At 47.4% G+C, this 13414-nt stretch overlaps 1 protein-coding gene across 2 annotated transcripts in view; it reads right to left on the bottom strand.

The window, feature by feature from the left end:
• Nucleotides 1-1140: 1140 nt before the first annotated feature.
• Nucleotides 1141-13414, bottom strand: part of Fhip1a (FHF complex subunit HOOK interacting protein 1A) — a 202380-nt gene continuing 190106 nt past the window's right edge. For both annotated transcript variants that reach the window (XM_057757374.1, XM_057757373.1), the window contains 3 exons: nucleotides 9586-9764; nucleotides 9137-9275; nucleotides 1141-3559 (listed from right to left, as the gene is read on the bottom strand). In XM_057757374.1, the coding sequence (XP_057613357.1) occupies nucleotides 3306-3559; nucleotides 9137-9275; nucleotides 9586-9764 (572 nt within the window). In that variant the 3' untranslated portion in view covers nucleotides 1141-3305. The remainder of the gene's footprint in view (nucleotides 3560-9136; nucleotides 9276-9585; nucleotides 9765-13414) is intronic.

Here is a 13414-nt window from a genome sequence, read left to right as displayed (position 1 = left end):
CGAGATAATCTGTCCTCCAAAACAAGTAATGGACTAATAAATGCCTGGATGTAAGGAGATGTGCTGAGGCAGAATTATCCCAGAAGCCATTCTGAGTCCTCCAAGAGCTTTTTGTGAAGCATTAGGTTTATGACAGTTGAAAGAAAGAAAGAAAGAAAGAAAGAAAGAAAGAAAGAAAGAAAGAAAGAAAGAAAGAAAGAAAAGAAAGCCAGTTCCATTCTCTTCAAATGTCTCTCCTTGACAGACGTATGGGTAGAGTACACACCCTTGACAAGTTGTTGCAAGCTCACACGAGTGTGTGATGAGGATTAGTGACTCACAGTCTGGTAGCTAAAATAAAAAGGGGCTAAGATATCTCCCTAACGGTTTAAAGCTGTTGTGGCCTCAGGAAAAGCCAACTGCAGAACTGACGAAGTTTGCAGCAGACTGTACATTAGGCTGTCCTGGGCCAGTGACCTGAAGTGGTGTGTGCTGTAATAGCTGCCCTGCATTTCGTAAAGATGGCAGGCTTGACAGCCATCTCTGCAAACACATAGCTGCTAATCAACAACTGAACTAGACTACCCTTACGTGAGAATTGGAGCATGGTCATATTTAACATCATGCTGTGACATGCCCCACCACGCTGGCCAGACTTCCCTACTGAGAGCCACCTGGCATACGCTAATCCTGTTTGGGTAGCCACATCACAACTTTAGACCTCTAAATGGAGCTCGAAGCAAACGCACGTGACAGCCAGGATGCAGACGCTCGCTGCCCAAACTGGAGCAACCCAAACCATTCACAGCTCCTGTTTCTAGATTCTGTTCACAGGCTGACAACACCCCGCCTCAGGACATCTTGATGGGCTAAAAACTAAGCACCACATCTAACCCAAATAAAGGACACTGGCTCAGGGCCATTCCTTGTCACCAAGGACCGCGTCACACACCAGACATCAGCGCCACTCTCGGCGGGTCACCGCACTTTCCACAATGATACTAAACCAAATGGGGGCAACCCCACAGTGGCTCTGCCACGGAAAGGAAGAGTTCAATAATAAAACCACCTTTAATTAGTTCTTCTTGCAACTGCACATCATATCTGGGAGATTGTAATTCATCCCATGAAAATGTGTTTTAAACTGAAACTACACTGGATTTTCTTTGTTCAAATTTTTACATTTACCTGACGATTTTCAAAATCAGTTTTAACTATCCCTGTGTGCTCGTGTATTTTGAACCATAAATTTCTTCAGTGTAGACCTTAAATCAGACTCTGAATTATAGATCTAGGCTAATGCTGTGATGTTCCAGGAACCCTCTGTGGTCTGTCAGATAGACTCAGTGACGCCAGTCCAGGGTCTGTTGCCCCTCAAGCATGGCAGCTGATGACACCTGTCACAGGGACGAGGACATAGTCCCGGGACCATATTTTAAACATGTCAGATAGCTTTAAAAATTCTCCCAAAATGTATTACCAAAAAAGAGAATAAAAAGGTTCAGCTGTGAACTTTGGGACTAAAATAACCTACCTCACGGCTGCTCCTTCCCAGAGAGAGGGCTCCTGTCATCACCTGCCTGCCGAGAGCGGCATCCACACCATCCCTGGCTACTTAGCTCAACTGCACGGGCTTTGAGGTGCTCAGTGCTCCATTCCCAGCTCAGGTTTCTGACTTCCATTTTGTCAGACTGAGCACAGTCCTCTTAGGGAAGTCTGTAAGGACTCAAACAGATGGAGTTAGAGTTGTCAAGTGAGTTTGCTATCAACATCCTACACCAGGTAATCTGATTTCCTTCCCTTTCACATGATACTCAAGGCAGTCATCTCTGTCCCCCCTTTTACCATAGTGTGTATCAGTACCTCGGGGTGGTGGGGGGGTGACACCCAAAGTCACTTTCCCACAGGCACCTGCCACAGAGGGTGTATAATTAATTTGTAGAAGAGGTATAGAGTGTAGCTAGGGAGCAGCATGCTTGCCTAGCAATTTTATTTTTTCTTAAGGAATAAGAAATGTGGACATGAAAACCGATATTTATAGTCATAAAACCACAAGAACTCCATTTGCAGATATGGCTTCAGCATTCAGTGGCGTGGCAAGCACAGATAACCAGACAAAGTGGTGTGTGAAGGGGTAGCAGTTGCTCTCACAGAAGCCACGCCCTTTCTAGTGGAGACCTGTGAGCACGCATCAGGAAGGCAGGAGCAGGCCAGTTTACTGTGCCTCCCACACGATGGCCACTGCACCATGACTAGGCAGACCGCTCTTCAGTACAGACATGAAGTCAGCAATGTTCCATGGCCAGGTATCAGGCTCCTGTTTAGCCTGTGACACACTCACCCAGCCCAGGGCAGACCTGGGCATTCGTTCCATAGGGCCTCCTCAATCGAAGCTGTAGGTCCCCAGCAGGCACCCAGCTTCACCAGCTCCCTGGGATCCGTATGCATTTCCATCCTTGCCTCCAGATAGCAAAATGAAATAACTACCAGTGTTTCTACAGGTTTCAGTTAGTATAATTTTATCTTTTGCACTTCAAACTCTGCCACCCCCCCCCAAGTACTCTATAGCTTCACAAGTTAATGTTTCTTTTCATAAAACAAATAATAATGGTTGGCTTTTTAGTATATGATACCACACTCTGTTCACCTGATCACATGCCTGAGGTCCAGGGTTTGCATAGGTATGCTTCATTTTGTGCAAATTGTACTAAATTAAGGCTGTCTTGTGTTTTGGTCTTGATAGAGCAAGCTCTCAAGCAACAAGATAAAAACTCCCCACATTCCAAATTCTTTCTGTGCAAATTTTTTGGGCAGACAGCTGGGGCTAGGGGATTTTCCCACAATATAAGGCAATACGTGTGGAGAGACTGCAAGTCCTAGAAGTAACATTCGAAGCAGCAGATGAGGTGTACCTGTGTGGCAGGCGGAGCTCCATGCTCCTCTTGCATTTTTCAGAGGGTAGAGAGGGCAGGCATGCGCATGCCCATGGAGGAGCTTCCTTGAGGCTGCTGAAAAGCTGACCCCCATCACGGCGTCCAGAGATCACAGAACCTCTGCGTGCTCGGCGCTGTGTGAGCTACAAGCTCCAGGGATGGAAGAGCAACTATAAACCTGGTAAAGAGGAAAAACTCAACAGGAAGACCCACCACGGGGCAGCCAGCTCAGAGACTTACATTCCGTATAACAAAGGGAGACCCGGCTACAAATCAAGTATTGTCAGGAAGTATCAAAGTGGACAGTTTTTGATAAGCAGCTTTGCATTTAACATTCAGTTGATGCTATAACCTTATAAAACCGAGTATCTATTAAAATAGTAGTATAAAAAGTTAACAGCAGGAGTCCTCGAAGTCCCCGAGGATTTTGTAACACAGAATTGAGTGTTCTTGGGCCAAGGCTGCCAGCTCCTTCAGGAACTCTGGAAAGAGAGCGGCAGCCAGCATGGTGTTCTTCACTGGCAGAGGCAGGTTTGGGGGTGCCCCAGCCACCTTTGTTCTGTTGCCCAGGAAGGGCTGAAACACGCGTGGGGGGTCATCCGTTAGGGTCTTGTCACTTTCTGTCCTGGAGACCTCTTGAGTGGGATCTGAAAGCAGAAAGGAAGAGTCTAGGAACTGTTGCGTAATGTTTGTGAGAGGAGAAGAATCCTGGATGCAGCTCCTCAGCTGCCCAGGTCTGAGGGCAGCCCACACGTGCTCCATGGCAAGTTTGTCCAGCAGATAACAGCTAGCACTCAGCTTGTCATACAGGACTGTTTACCTAAAATCCTGTACAGGGAACCTCATGCATAGCTGTGCAAGAACACAGGATTGACAAACTCCCAGCCAGACACTGTGCTGGCACCCTGAAGACTTGGCTATCTGTGAGGTCAAAGATTAAGGATCATGTGATCAGCCTGAGCGACAGAGCAAAACCCTGATTGGATGGAGGGACAGACAGACTGACAAAAGGACAGACAGATCAGTAGATGACAAATGATAGATAGACAGACAGAGGCTGACTTCCAACAGTACCTGCTACCACTGGTGTCAGCTGAGTGGAGAATGGACTCATGGGGAATTTACCAAGGACCTCTGTGGCCCCTCTGCTCGGCTAACACCCTAGTGCAGGGGAGTCCTGGTCACCAGGTCACTCCTTAAGCTCTTGTATTCTTCAGCTGCTGCTATGACCTCAAGGGCTTCCCAGAAACCTCAGCTCCTTCTTGCTGGGTCCTCCAAACGCAAGGGTGAGCGAGTCCTCCAGACCAGAACTAAAGAAATGATGTGAGGCCCAGCCTAAGAATCTCGTGTGGCCATCAGGATCTAGGGCAACAAAGGATTGGGGGCCAGCATTTACAGAGCAGTGATGGAGCCCAAGTTCTAACGTATCCAACTGATTTGCATTTTCATACCAAACAGTCCTGGTAATTAAAATGGCCCGATATCCCTGACTTAATTCCTGAGCTCTCCAGCCCTCCTATATTTGTAGGAATTGTTTATGCCATCTTCTGCCCCCTACCCAAATGATCTCATTATTCCTTCTAAATCTCTATATTCAAGCTCTTCATTATTTTGGCTGCTTTTTAGAATTCAGCCCCATTTTTCAACACTTCTCAGTGTTGCTTAACGACAGCACTAAAAAAATCTTGACATTTATAGGACTTTCCACATCTCACTACTATAGTCTTTAGTGTTAAAAAAAACCCTCCACTTTGCTGCTTTAAATATCCCTTTGGATTAAAGCTTATCACAGTTCGTGTCACAGAACTGGGAACGTTGAGAATCTGTCCCCCCACTACCTCTCACCAGAAATCCTTCACGTGCCAAGGCAGGAGCCTGAACCAGAGTGTGAGCAATGTCGGTCCAAAGGGCAGCCTTGGCGACCCCTCCCACCTACTGACTGGGTCACCCCACGCGAGTGGCTCCATCTCTGTCTGCACTTTCAGAAGCTCACGGAATGCCTCTGAGGATTGGGTGAGCCACTGGGCATCCAGTACACAGGGGCCACTGGCCTGCATATGGAGGACCTCAGCGGCCGCCAACTCCCCACAGCCCGTTCGGTTGCTGCTCCACAATCTCTCAAGGCCCCTCTGCTTGGGTTCCTGCCCCTCGTGCCGGAGGCCGGCTCGGCTCTTCAGCCACACACTGCTCCTTTACTTGTGCTGTGCCTCAGTGTCTCCCAGCGTCAAGCCCTCCTGGGCCAGTCTATTGCTGGAGACCAGGAATGCTGTGCACCATGAGCGATGAAGGGAATGACCCACATTCCTTCACACTCCTCCAGAGAGCCTGGCATTCCTCATTTCCAGCTCTCTCTCCCCACCTCTAAGCCAGACTTTCTGTGGGTGTTTACCTAGTATGGCTTGTGAATTAGAAGTGTCCCTGCTAAGGTTTATCTGCCGGCTTGAATCCAAGAACCTTTCCTCATGAGGCAGAAAAGTAGCAGAGAGGTCTAGAAACTTGCGGGGACTCCTTCGGGCAGTTTCAGCAGCCACTGGGGTGGGCCTGAGCTGACCTGCCACCAGGAAATGGCCTTTCAGTGCATCACAGTAAGCAGACTTGAGTGATCACCCCGGTCCTTTTCCTTCTCTGTAAAATGGGCTAACATCAAAGCTCAGTTAAAGGTTCTGAATGTAAGGCAGAGCCCAGCACTATTGTTGTGTAATTTTAAAGTATTTGAATAGCCCTCCCTCCCTCCTTCCTTCTTTTTAAACCTGAAACAGTAGCTAAACCTCAGTAGCCAATGATCTGGTCTGTGTAGCCAGCACAGGGAATTCTCTGTGCTGTGTCCTCTTTACTTCTGCTGTTGGGAACATCGATGAGGAGCCTGGTTTCCTGAGGGGACACCAGGAAGGGAAGGGAATGCGGAAGCTGAACAGTGGAACCGCTCTGGCCCAACTGCATGCACACACCCAAAGGGAGAGGCAAGGTGAAGAAGTGCAGATCAACATCAGGACCAGGGCTGGGCTCTGAAATGGTGTCTGAGATCTGAAAAGCTGCTATGGAAGGTGTTCAAGGCTGACCCAGAGGAGGGAAAATGCTGTCTGTTTATCTGGCAGCAGGACTGGGCAGAGGGCACAGCATGCAGAGCTAGAGACCCAAATATGTGGCCTTTTACCTGTGAGAACAAAACCCACATATGGCAATTATATCACAACGACATCAGAAGCCAGCTCTGTTCTCGGTGATGGGAAGCTATCTCTCTGTGGTTTGGATTTCTGTTGTGGTGGAGAGGGTGGCTTGACTAACCTAAGAGCCATTAGAAAGTAAATATGAGCCGCTCTGCTGACTGCTTTTATGTCACCTTGGAATAGGGAACCTCGACTGAGAAAATGCCCATGGTGCGGTCTCTCAATTGATGCTTGATGTGGGAGGGCCCAGTTCACTGTGGACAGGGCCATCCCTGGGCTGCTGGTCCTGAGTGAAGCCATGAGGAGCAAGGCAGTAAGCAGCAGCCCTCCATGGTGTCTGCATCACTTCTTACCTCCAGGTTCCTGCCCTGGCTTCCTTTGAAGATGGACTGTGATCTGGAAGTGTGATTGGAATAAACTCTTTCTGCCCCAGATTGCTTTTGGTCGTGGTGTCTCATCACAGCAACAGTAGGCAAACTAAGACAAACCCAATTAAAAGAGGAAAGTTTTCTTCTCAAGGGAAGCTTCCTACAAATCAATCCCCCAATTGTTGGGATCTTAAAAACATTAATGCCCGCTGACCAATGTGATGACCTTCTATGGTAAGAAGTTCACGGGCACACATTCCCTAACCACAGCTGCCAATCAAGGTGATCCAGGATCAAGCCCTGGTTCAAGTGACATCAGCCCTGCCCACTCCACATATGCTGGCTGCAGTTCATTGTAGTGTCTCCTATAGATACGTGTGTGCGTGTGTGCGTGTGTGTGTGTGTGTGTGTGTTTACACGTAACCCCTTGTCTCTGTGAATGAGGCGGGATACTCTCAGATACTTGAGCCTCAGACCTCTGACCGCCATTTCATGTGCCAAGATGGAGCCACTGTAATCCCTGTCCACATCACAGTGCTGTTTAGCAGTAGAACGTGACTGTCTAGGAAAGCACCTTACAAACTATACAACAAGTGAAGACAGACCTGAAGCCAGGAGACGGAGCCACTTCTGTCCAGTGGACTGCGTAGACCACCATTCCTTACTGATGGAGGTGGGTCATCTTTCTATCTGTTGTTTCATTGGTTAAGTAATAAAGAAACTGCCTTGGCCCCTTTAATAGGACAGAAAATTAGGTAGGCGGAGTAGATAGAACAGAATGCTGGGAGAAAGAAGCCGAGTAGGGAGTCGCCATGATTCTCCCACTCCAGACAGACGCAGGTTAAGATCTCCCTGGTAAGCCAGCTCATGGTACTACACAGAATATTAGAAATGGGTTAGATCAATATGTAAGAGCTAGCCAATAAGAGGCCGGAACTAATGGGCCAGGCAGTGATTAAAAGAATACAGTTTCCGTGTAATTATTTCAGGGCATAAGCTAGCCATGTGGGCGGCCGGGTGCCGGAGACGCAGCCCTGCCGCTCGTATTACAACACCTTACCGCCTTTCCTGAGCACCCAGAGGCTCACTTTAGCCAACCCAAAGCAGCAGGCTTGGCCTTGAGTGAGCTCTCAGCCTCAGGGATTTGCTACAACCCCACTCTCAGTCCTTGAGCTCCTTAGTCACGTATGTTGCTGGCGCTAAGGTGCTGAGTGGTAAGAAACATGCTATCACCCCACTCAACAGGCAGACGTGTGGGACCGTCTGAGACACCCTGATGGTGGTGCACAGGTGCACGAGTGGGCTGCGTTCAGGGTACATCCACACACCCAGGTCCAAGTGTACGTGCACTCACGCACAATCAGAGACAGCCATGACTGAAGCCACTAAGCTCTGACAGTGACCTGTCAAACACAAGGGCAAATGAGGCTCATTCTCCCACCAGGTGAACAACAGCACAAGCTCCCTCGGGGCCTGGATTCCATCCTCCCCCAATGCAGACATCCTGCCCTCCCTCAGCCTTGCCTTCCCCTTCCAAAGTCTAACAACCTAAACCCTGACCTGTCACTTTACCAGTGGCCTTTTGAAATCTGCTGTCATACCCCAGTAGTTCACCACAAGCAGAGATATTGCTGTGGCCAGAAAGAGGTGAACAAACCCTTCCTTTAAGAGTCAAGGGAAGAACAGGAGATGTTGCTGAGTGGCAGACTGTTTGCTGAATATGCTGGGGGCCGTTGGTTTCATCCAGAGCCCCACCTCTAAAATTAGCTAAACATTAAGACCCAGTGAAGCAAAATGACCAAGATCAAACAGCAAACACACAGAGACCCGATCCAGTAGCTGCACGGTTCTGGTTCTTTTCAGCTTGTTTTAATGGTGTAACTTTCCCCCAGAGTTATGTTTCTGCCTCTCACCAAGTCTCCTCATTGCTCACCTGCCCCGTGGAAGCCTTGTTCCAACCTGGACAGCTGTGGAACAGCCAGAGCCATATTGGACATGTGCTCATCTGTGCTCACCAGGGCCTGTGTCACAGCCCAGAAGACAATGGCCATCAGATTTGTCTAACCAGAACGGAAACAAAGCCAAGCAGCAGCAGTGCTCGCCAGGCCCAGGGGCCAGCAGAGCTATTCTCAGCTCTCCTCCTCCACACCTCCCCGCCACCCACCTTCTCTCTGTCCTGCCATGACCCACCTAACACCTCCCCAGGGGAGTGACAGTCCCTAGCCTGTCAGGAATCAGGCTGGGGACAGCGTCCACCTCCTGGAGTCCTAAAGCACATTTATTTTTTGGTGCAAGATGCTCTGAAAATATAATAAAGAGAACAGATGGCATCTGCAGGCCAGGGATGGCCAAAAGATGGTTCCAAGGAGTCCACATAATGCCTCTCTGTGCTCCACAGGTACTGTGATTTACTGGAGTTTAACAACATCTCACACACCAGTGCCTTCCCCAAACCACCTCAACAAGGAAAATGAATGGCCAGCCAGATCCTCGAGGGAGGGTATGGGCAGTGTGGGCCAGGAAGCCCTTCAGATCTGAGAAGAAGTTTGTTCTAAGATGGACACAAATAAAAACATTCTTTGATGCTTGTAGGGCTCAGATGCCAAGCAAACAACACCGACAAACACAACCCAGAATGTGGGGGAGTGGGGGCAGGGTAGGATGGATACAGTGGAGAAAGCTGCCTGACCTTTGGTGAATGCTGCAGGGGTCACATCAGACATGTCCACCCGGAAAAGCAGGTACTGCTGGGCTTGGAGGAGGAGCCCTGGGAAGTCTCTCTCCATGGAAGCAAACTGCTCGATCTTGTTTTTCACAGAAGCAAGGACCTGTCAAAAACCACATGAGTGATGCTATTGCTCCACGGCTATGTATCTTTTGGATCCAGCCCTCATTACAAGGATTGTTACAGTATCAGACGCTTGCTTTCTTGTTTTTAACTGTGTGTGTGTTCTTGGTAAGACACCCTCAAAACATCAAACTAAATGAAGCTTTGCAGTTTGTCTAGAATAACCGACACAATCAGCTTAATGGGACAGGGAAGGAAAGCAAATTAATTGGGATGTGGGAATTATGAAAACTAACAAAATCATGAGTGTAAAGGAAAGAGAAAAAGGCGCAGGTGTGTCTATAGCATACCTGGTAGAGAGAGCGGACGCTAGGCTGGAAGACCATGTTGGTGTTGAGGAGGAAGGAGCGCAGGAGTGGCTGCGGGTAGCTGGCCAGCTGGGTGATGATGCCAATTAGAAGCAAGTTGACATGCAGAGAGTTCTCCAGCATGTTCTCCAGCTTCGACAGGACCACACTGATGAATGGACCTGCAGAGAGGACACAGTGTCAGGGCTGGGGATGTGGGACAAGTCTTAAAGCCGCAGAATCACCGGGGCCACAGTCCCAAACCACCAACACAGAAGACACCCATCTGCTTCTCCCTGTGAGTGACACCTGACATCCTGACTCTACAGCCACCTTAATACTTTGAAAGCCATAAAAAAAAAACTTTAAAATGCTCAGACAACAAATAATATTTAAAGATTAAAAATGCCTTTCTATACTGGCTTTTTGTTCCGTTAATGTTCAAAATGAGAAATTCACTATTTCTGGGTGTTGTGGACTGCATGCAGATGTAAGAGGCCACTGAAAGTGTTGTAGCCACAAGTCTCCGTGTTAGTGGAAAGTACAAAACAGTGTTACCAAATATCAAGGTGTGACCTGGGACTGTCTATCCTATCCACACACCTGAGAGAGGCTCTGCCTCGGTGTCAGAGCGCGGAAGAGTGGGAAGGGGGACAGTGGTGAGCGCAGAGGCCCTGGGTGGAGGCCTGACTGTTCTAACAACCCAGTATCTGCATTTCCTATTTCAGACCAGAGAGAGAGAAGGGATCTGTCTCAGGAAACGTGGTCCTGGTGTAACACAGAGGTCTCAAAATCAGAGCCGTAGAATTATAAAAGCAGTTCATAAAATATATCTATTAGCAAAAAGAAGCTGTTTCTGCCTCACGTTGGTAGCAAGTTAATGTGGTTTATGTGTTGACTTACTGAGGGCAAGAAAAACAAAAAAATAATAAATCTGGAATTAATAAAATTACTTGGAAGATGTGTTAAATTTTTACCATAAATGTGTTCCATTAAGCAAGATCGATGAGACTTCTGTATCTCCCCCAGTGGAGCAGTTGATGATGCCACTAAGCCCAGGCATATTTATAAGACATGCACATGACCCTTGACAGATAAACACGCCTTATGAAGACTTCACCAACATTAGTGCATCTAACACAAACACACTTCCAGATGCTTCATGCAGAAGTCTGCCAGCAGCTAGGGGCAAAATCCCATATAAGGACTCAGGCTCTCTGGGAAGTGCGAGCAGACAGCTCAGCGCTGACAGCAGTGAGCCATGGAACAAGGCAGTGATCCCATGTCAGGGTCTGTAAGAGGCCCTGGGAGGGGCCATCCCTTCACATGCCACACCGTCCCTGGGAAGGGTTAGCAGAACTCTTCACCACTTTCTGGGCTGAGTGGGTGATGAACCCTAAGGGGAGTGATGAGCCTTGGAGAATCTTGCCAAAGAAACGTGAGGGGGAATCTACCAAACGTACCCAGAAACCCCACAGACTGGAATCTCAGTTTGAAAGCAACTAATGGTTGTCCCTTTAAGAACCCCAGAGATGTCACTAGGGTTCTTGAGTCACCACAGCACACTTCTGTCTTTCTAAATTGCTTTCCTTACCCTCTTCTACTCTGGACCAGTTTTGTCTGTCTGTCTGTCTGTCTGTCTGTCTGTCTGTCTGTCTGTCTGTCTGTCATACCCTCACTCTATCCCCAGCTGCTGACATCTCTGGTTCCTTATCTGTTTCCTTCCATATGAGAAAGGAAATCTGTTTAGTAAAGACACAAATACGTTGAACCTTCAACAAAACATGTTCCTAATGTGGCTGTCTTACTTACACTGACCCCAGAATATTCTTGTCTGCATCTAGCCATCCCACCTACAGACATGAATGTTGCTGGCCATCAGTGATGAGGGTAGACATGTATAAACCCATCACTACAAGGGGGAATGAGATAGCTCAAATCTCATGCATAGTGGAAAATAAGGTTGTGCTATTAGCGTCCCACCTGAGTAACAGTGCATGCAGTCAAGGCCAGCAGACCGCCACTGTGATCCATCAGTGATGCTAACTATATATCCTTAGGCATGAACAATAAAATATCTACATTAAACTCCAAATGCTGACCTTATTCTGAGCTGGTTTCTAGAACATCAAAGAAAGCTGCTTAGCAAAAAGCAGTTTCCAGGGGAACCATAAGCATCTGAAAATGAGAAGACTGCAGTACTCTCAGAAAGCCACAGGAAACGGGGGAAGTGGAGAGCAAATACTTTCCCCTCTATCCCTGGGAGGACAGTGAGCTCCTCACCTGCTGGTTTGGATCATGAATGTCCCCCAAAGGCCCATGAATTATTGAGGGCTTGGTCCACCTCATGGTTATAAGAGGGTGGAACATTAGGAAGTGGAGCCTAGTAGAAGGAAATTGGGTCACCAGGGGTCTACCCTTGCGGAGGATTCTGGGTGCCTGATCTTATTCTTTTCTGCTCCCATGATACCATGAAATGGGAAGCTCCTGGGCTACATACAACATACTATGTTGTGCGGTCTTATCATTGGACCAAAGGCAATGGGGCTGAGTGAACGGACTGAGTCCCCTGAAACAGCGAGCTGAAATAAAGTTGGTGACCTTGGACATTTTATCACAGCCCCACAAAGGTGACTGACAGAACACCCAGAAAATAGCTAAATCTTCAGAAAGACTGGGACCTCACTGCCCTTTCTAGCATTCATGTCTTTCCCTTCAAATGCTCAGTCCTTTGCCCATAGTGAGTCTGTTCTCGCATTTCTCAATTCTGAAAACAACTTGTCATTGATTCTATGACTCAGTTCTGTTCACAAATCCAACCTGAGAAACGTCTTAATGTGAGTGTGTGTGATGAGTGTGTGTGTGTGATGTGTGTGTGTGCATGTGGTCTGTGTATGTGTACATATGTATGTGGTATGTGTGTGTGTGCATGGTGGGTGTGTGTATGTGGTATGTGTATGTGTGTATGTATGTGGTATGTGTGTGTGGTGTGTGTGTATGTATGTGGTATGTGTGTGTGCATATGTGTGTGGTGGGTGTGTGTATGTGGTGTGTGTATGTGGTGTGTGTATATATGTATGTGTGTATGTATGTATGTGGTATCTGTGTGCATATGTGTGTGGTGGGTGTGTGTATGTGGTATGTGTATACATATGTATGTGGTATGTGTGTATGTGGTGTGTGTGTGCATATGTGTGTGGTGGGTGGTTTATGTAGTGTGTACACATGGTGTCTGCAGTTACATTTCCACCTCCATATCTCTGCTCCTCACCTGCTGGTTTGTGCACAGTCCTTGCACATCCTGTCTGGACTCTAGCAACAATCTTTCTGTCTTAAGAGATTAAAATGACACACATACATCTTTAAAACAGTATAAAGCTGAAAAGTGAAAAACAGGTCACCTACTAGAAGAAACCCTTGTTAGAGACTCTAGTATATTACAGAAATGTTATATGTATATGATAAAGTGATATTGTTGAAAATATTTATTAAGCACATCCTATTCAGATGCCAGAGTTCCACATACTTTTCCTTTATCTGCTTTACTTAGTAAAATCACCCTAAATAAGTGTGCTAATTATTTATCCCACTTAAAGAAAGACAGAATGCTAAATATACACAACTCGGAAATAAAGGCGTTAGGGTGTCAATTTGTACCATCTGTTTCCAGGGCTGCTAGTCAGCATATTATCTTGATTCTCAGGTGTGTGCATACATATATATGTATACATGTATGTGTATATACATGCATGGATGTGTGGCACAGAAGGATGAGTATGGTTGTGGAAATGGCTCTATAAACAGCAGGGTACAGCCTAAATTCTAATCAACA

This window comes from Chionomys nivalis, chromosome 24 (genome assembly GCF_950005125.1).
Source record: "Chionomys nivalis chromosome 24, mChiNiv1.1, whole genome shotgun sequence".
NCBI classification, from domain to species: Eukaryota; Metazoa; Chordata; class Mammalia; order Rodentia; family Cricetidae; genus Chionomys; species Chionomys nivalis.
The sequence above is the reverse complement of the archived record's forward strand: the minus strand, read 5'-3'. Positions and strand labels throughout refer to the sequence as shown.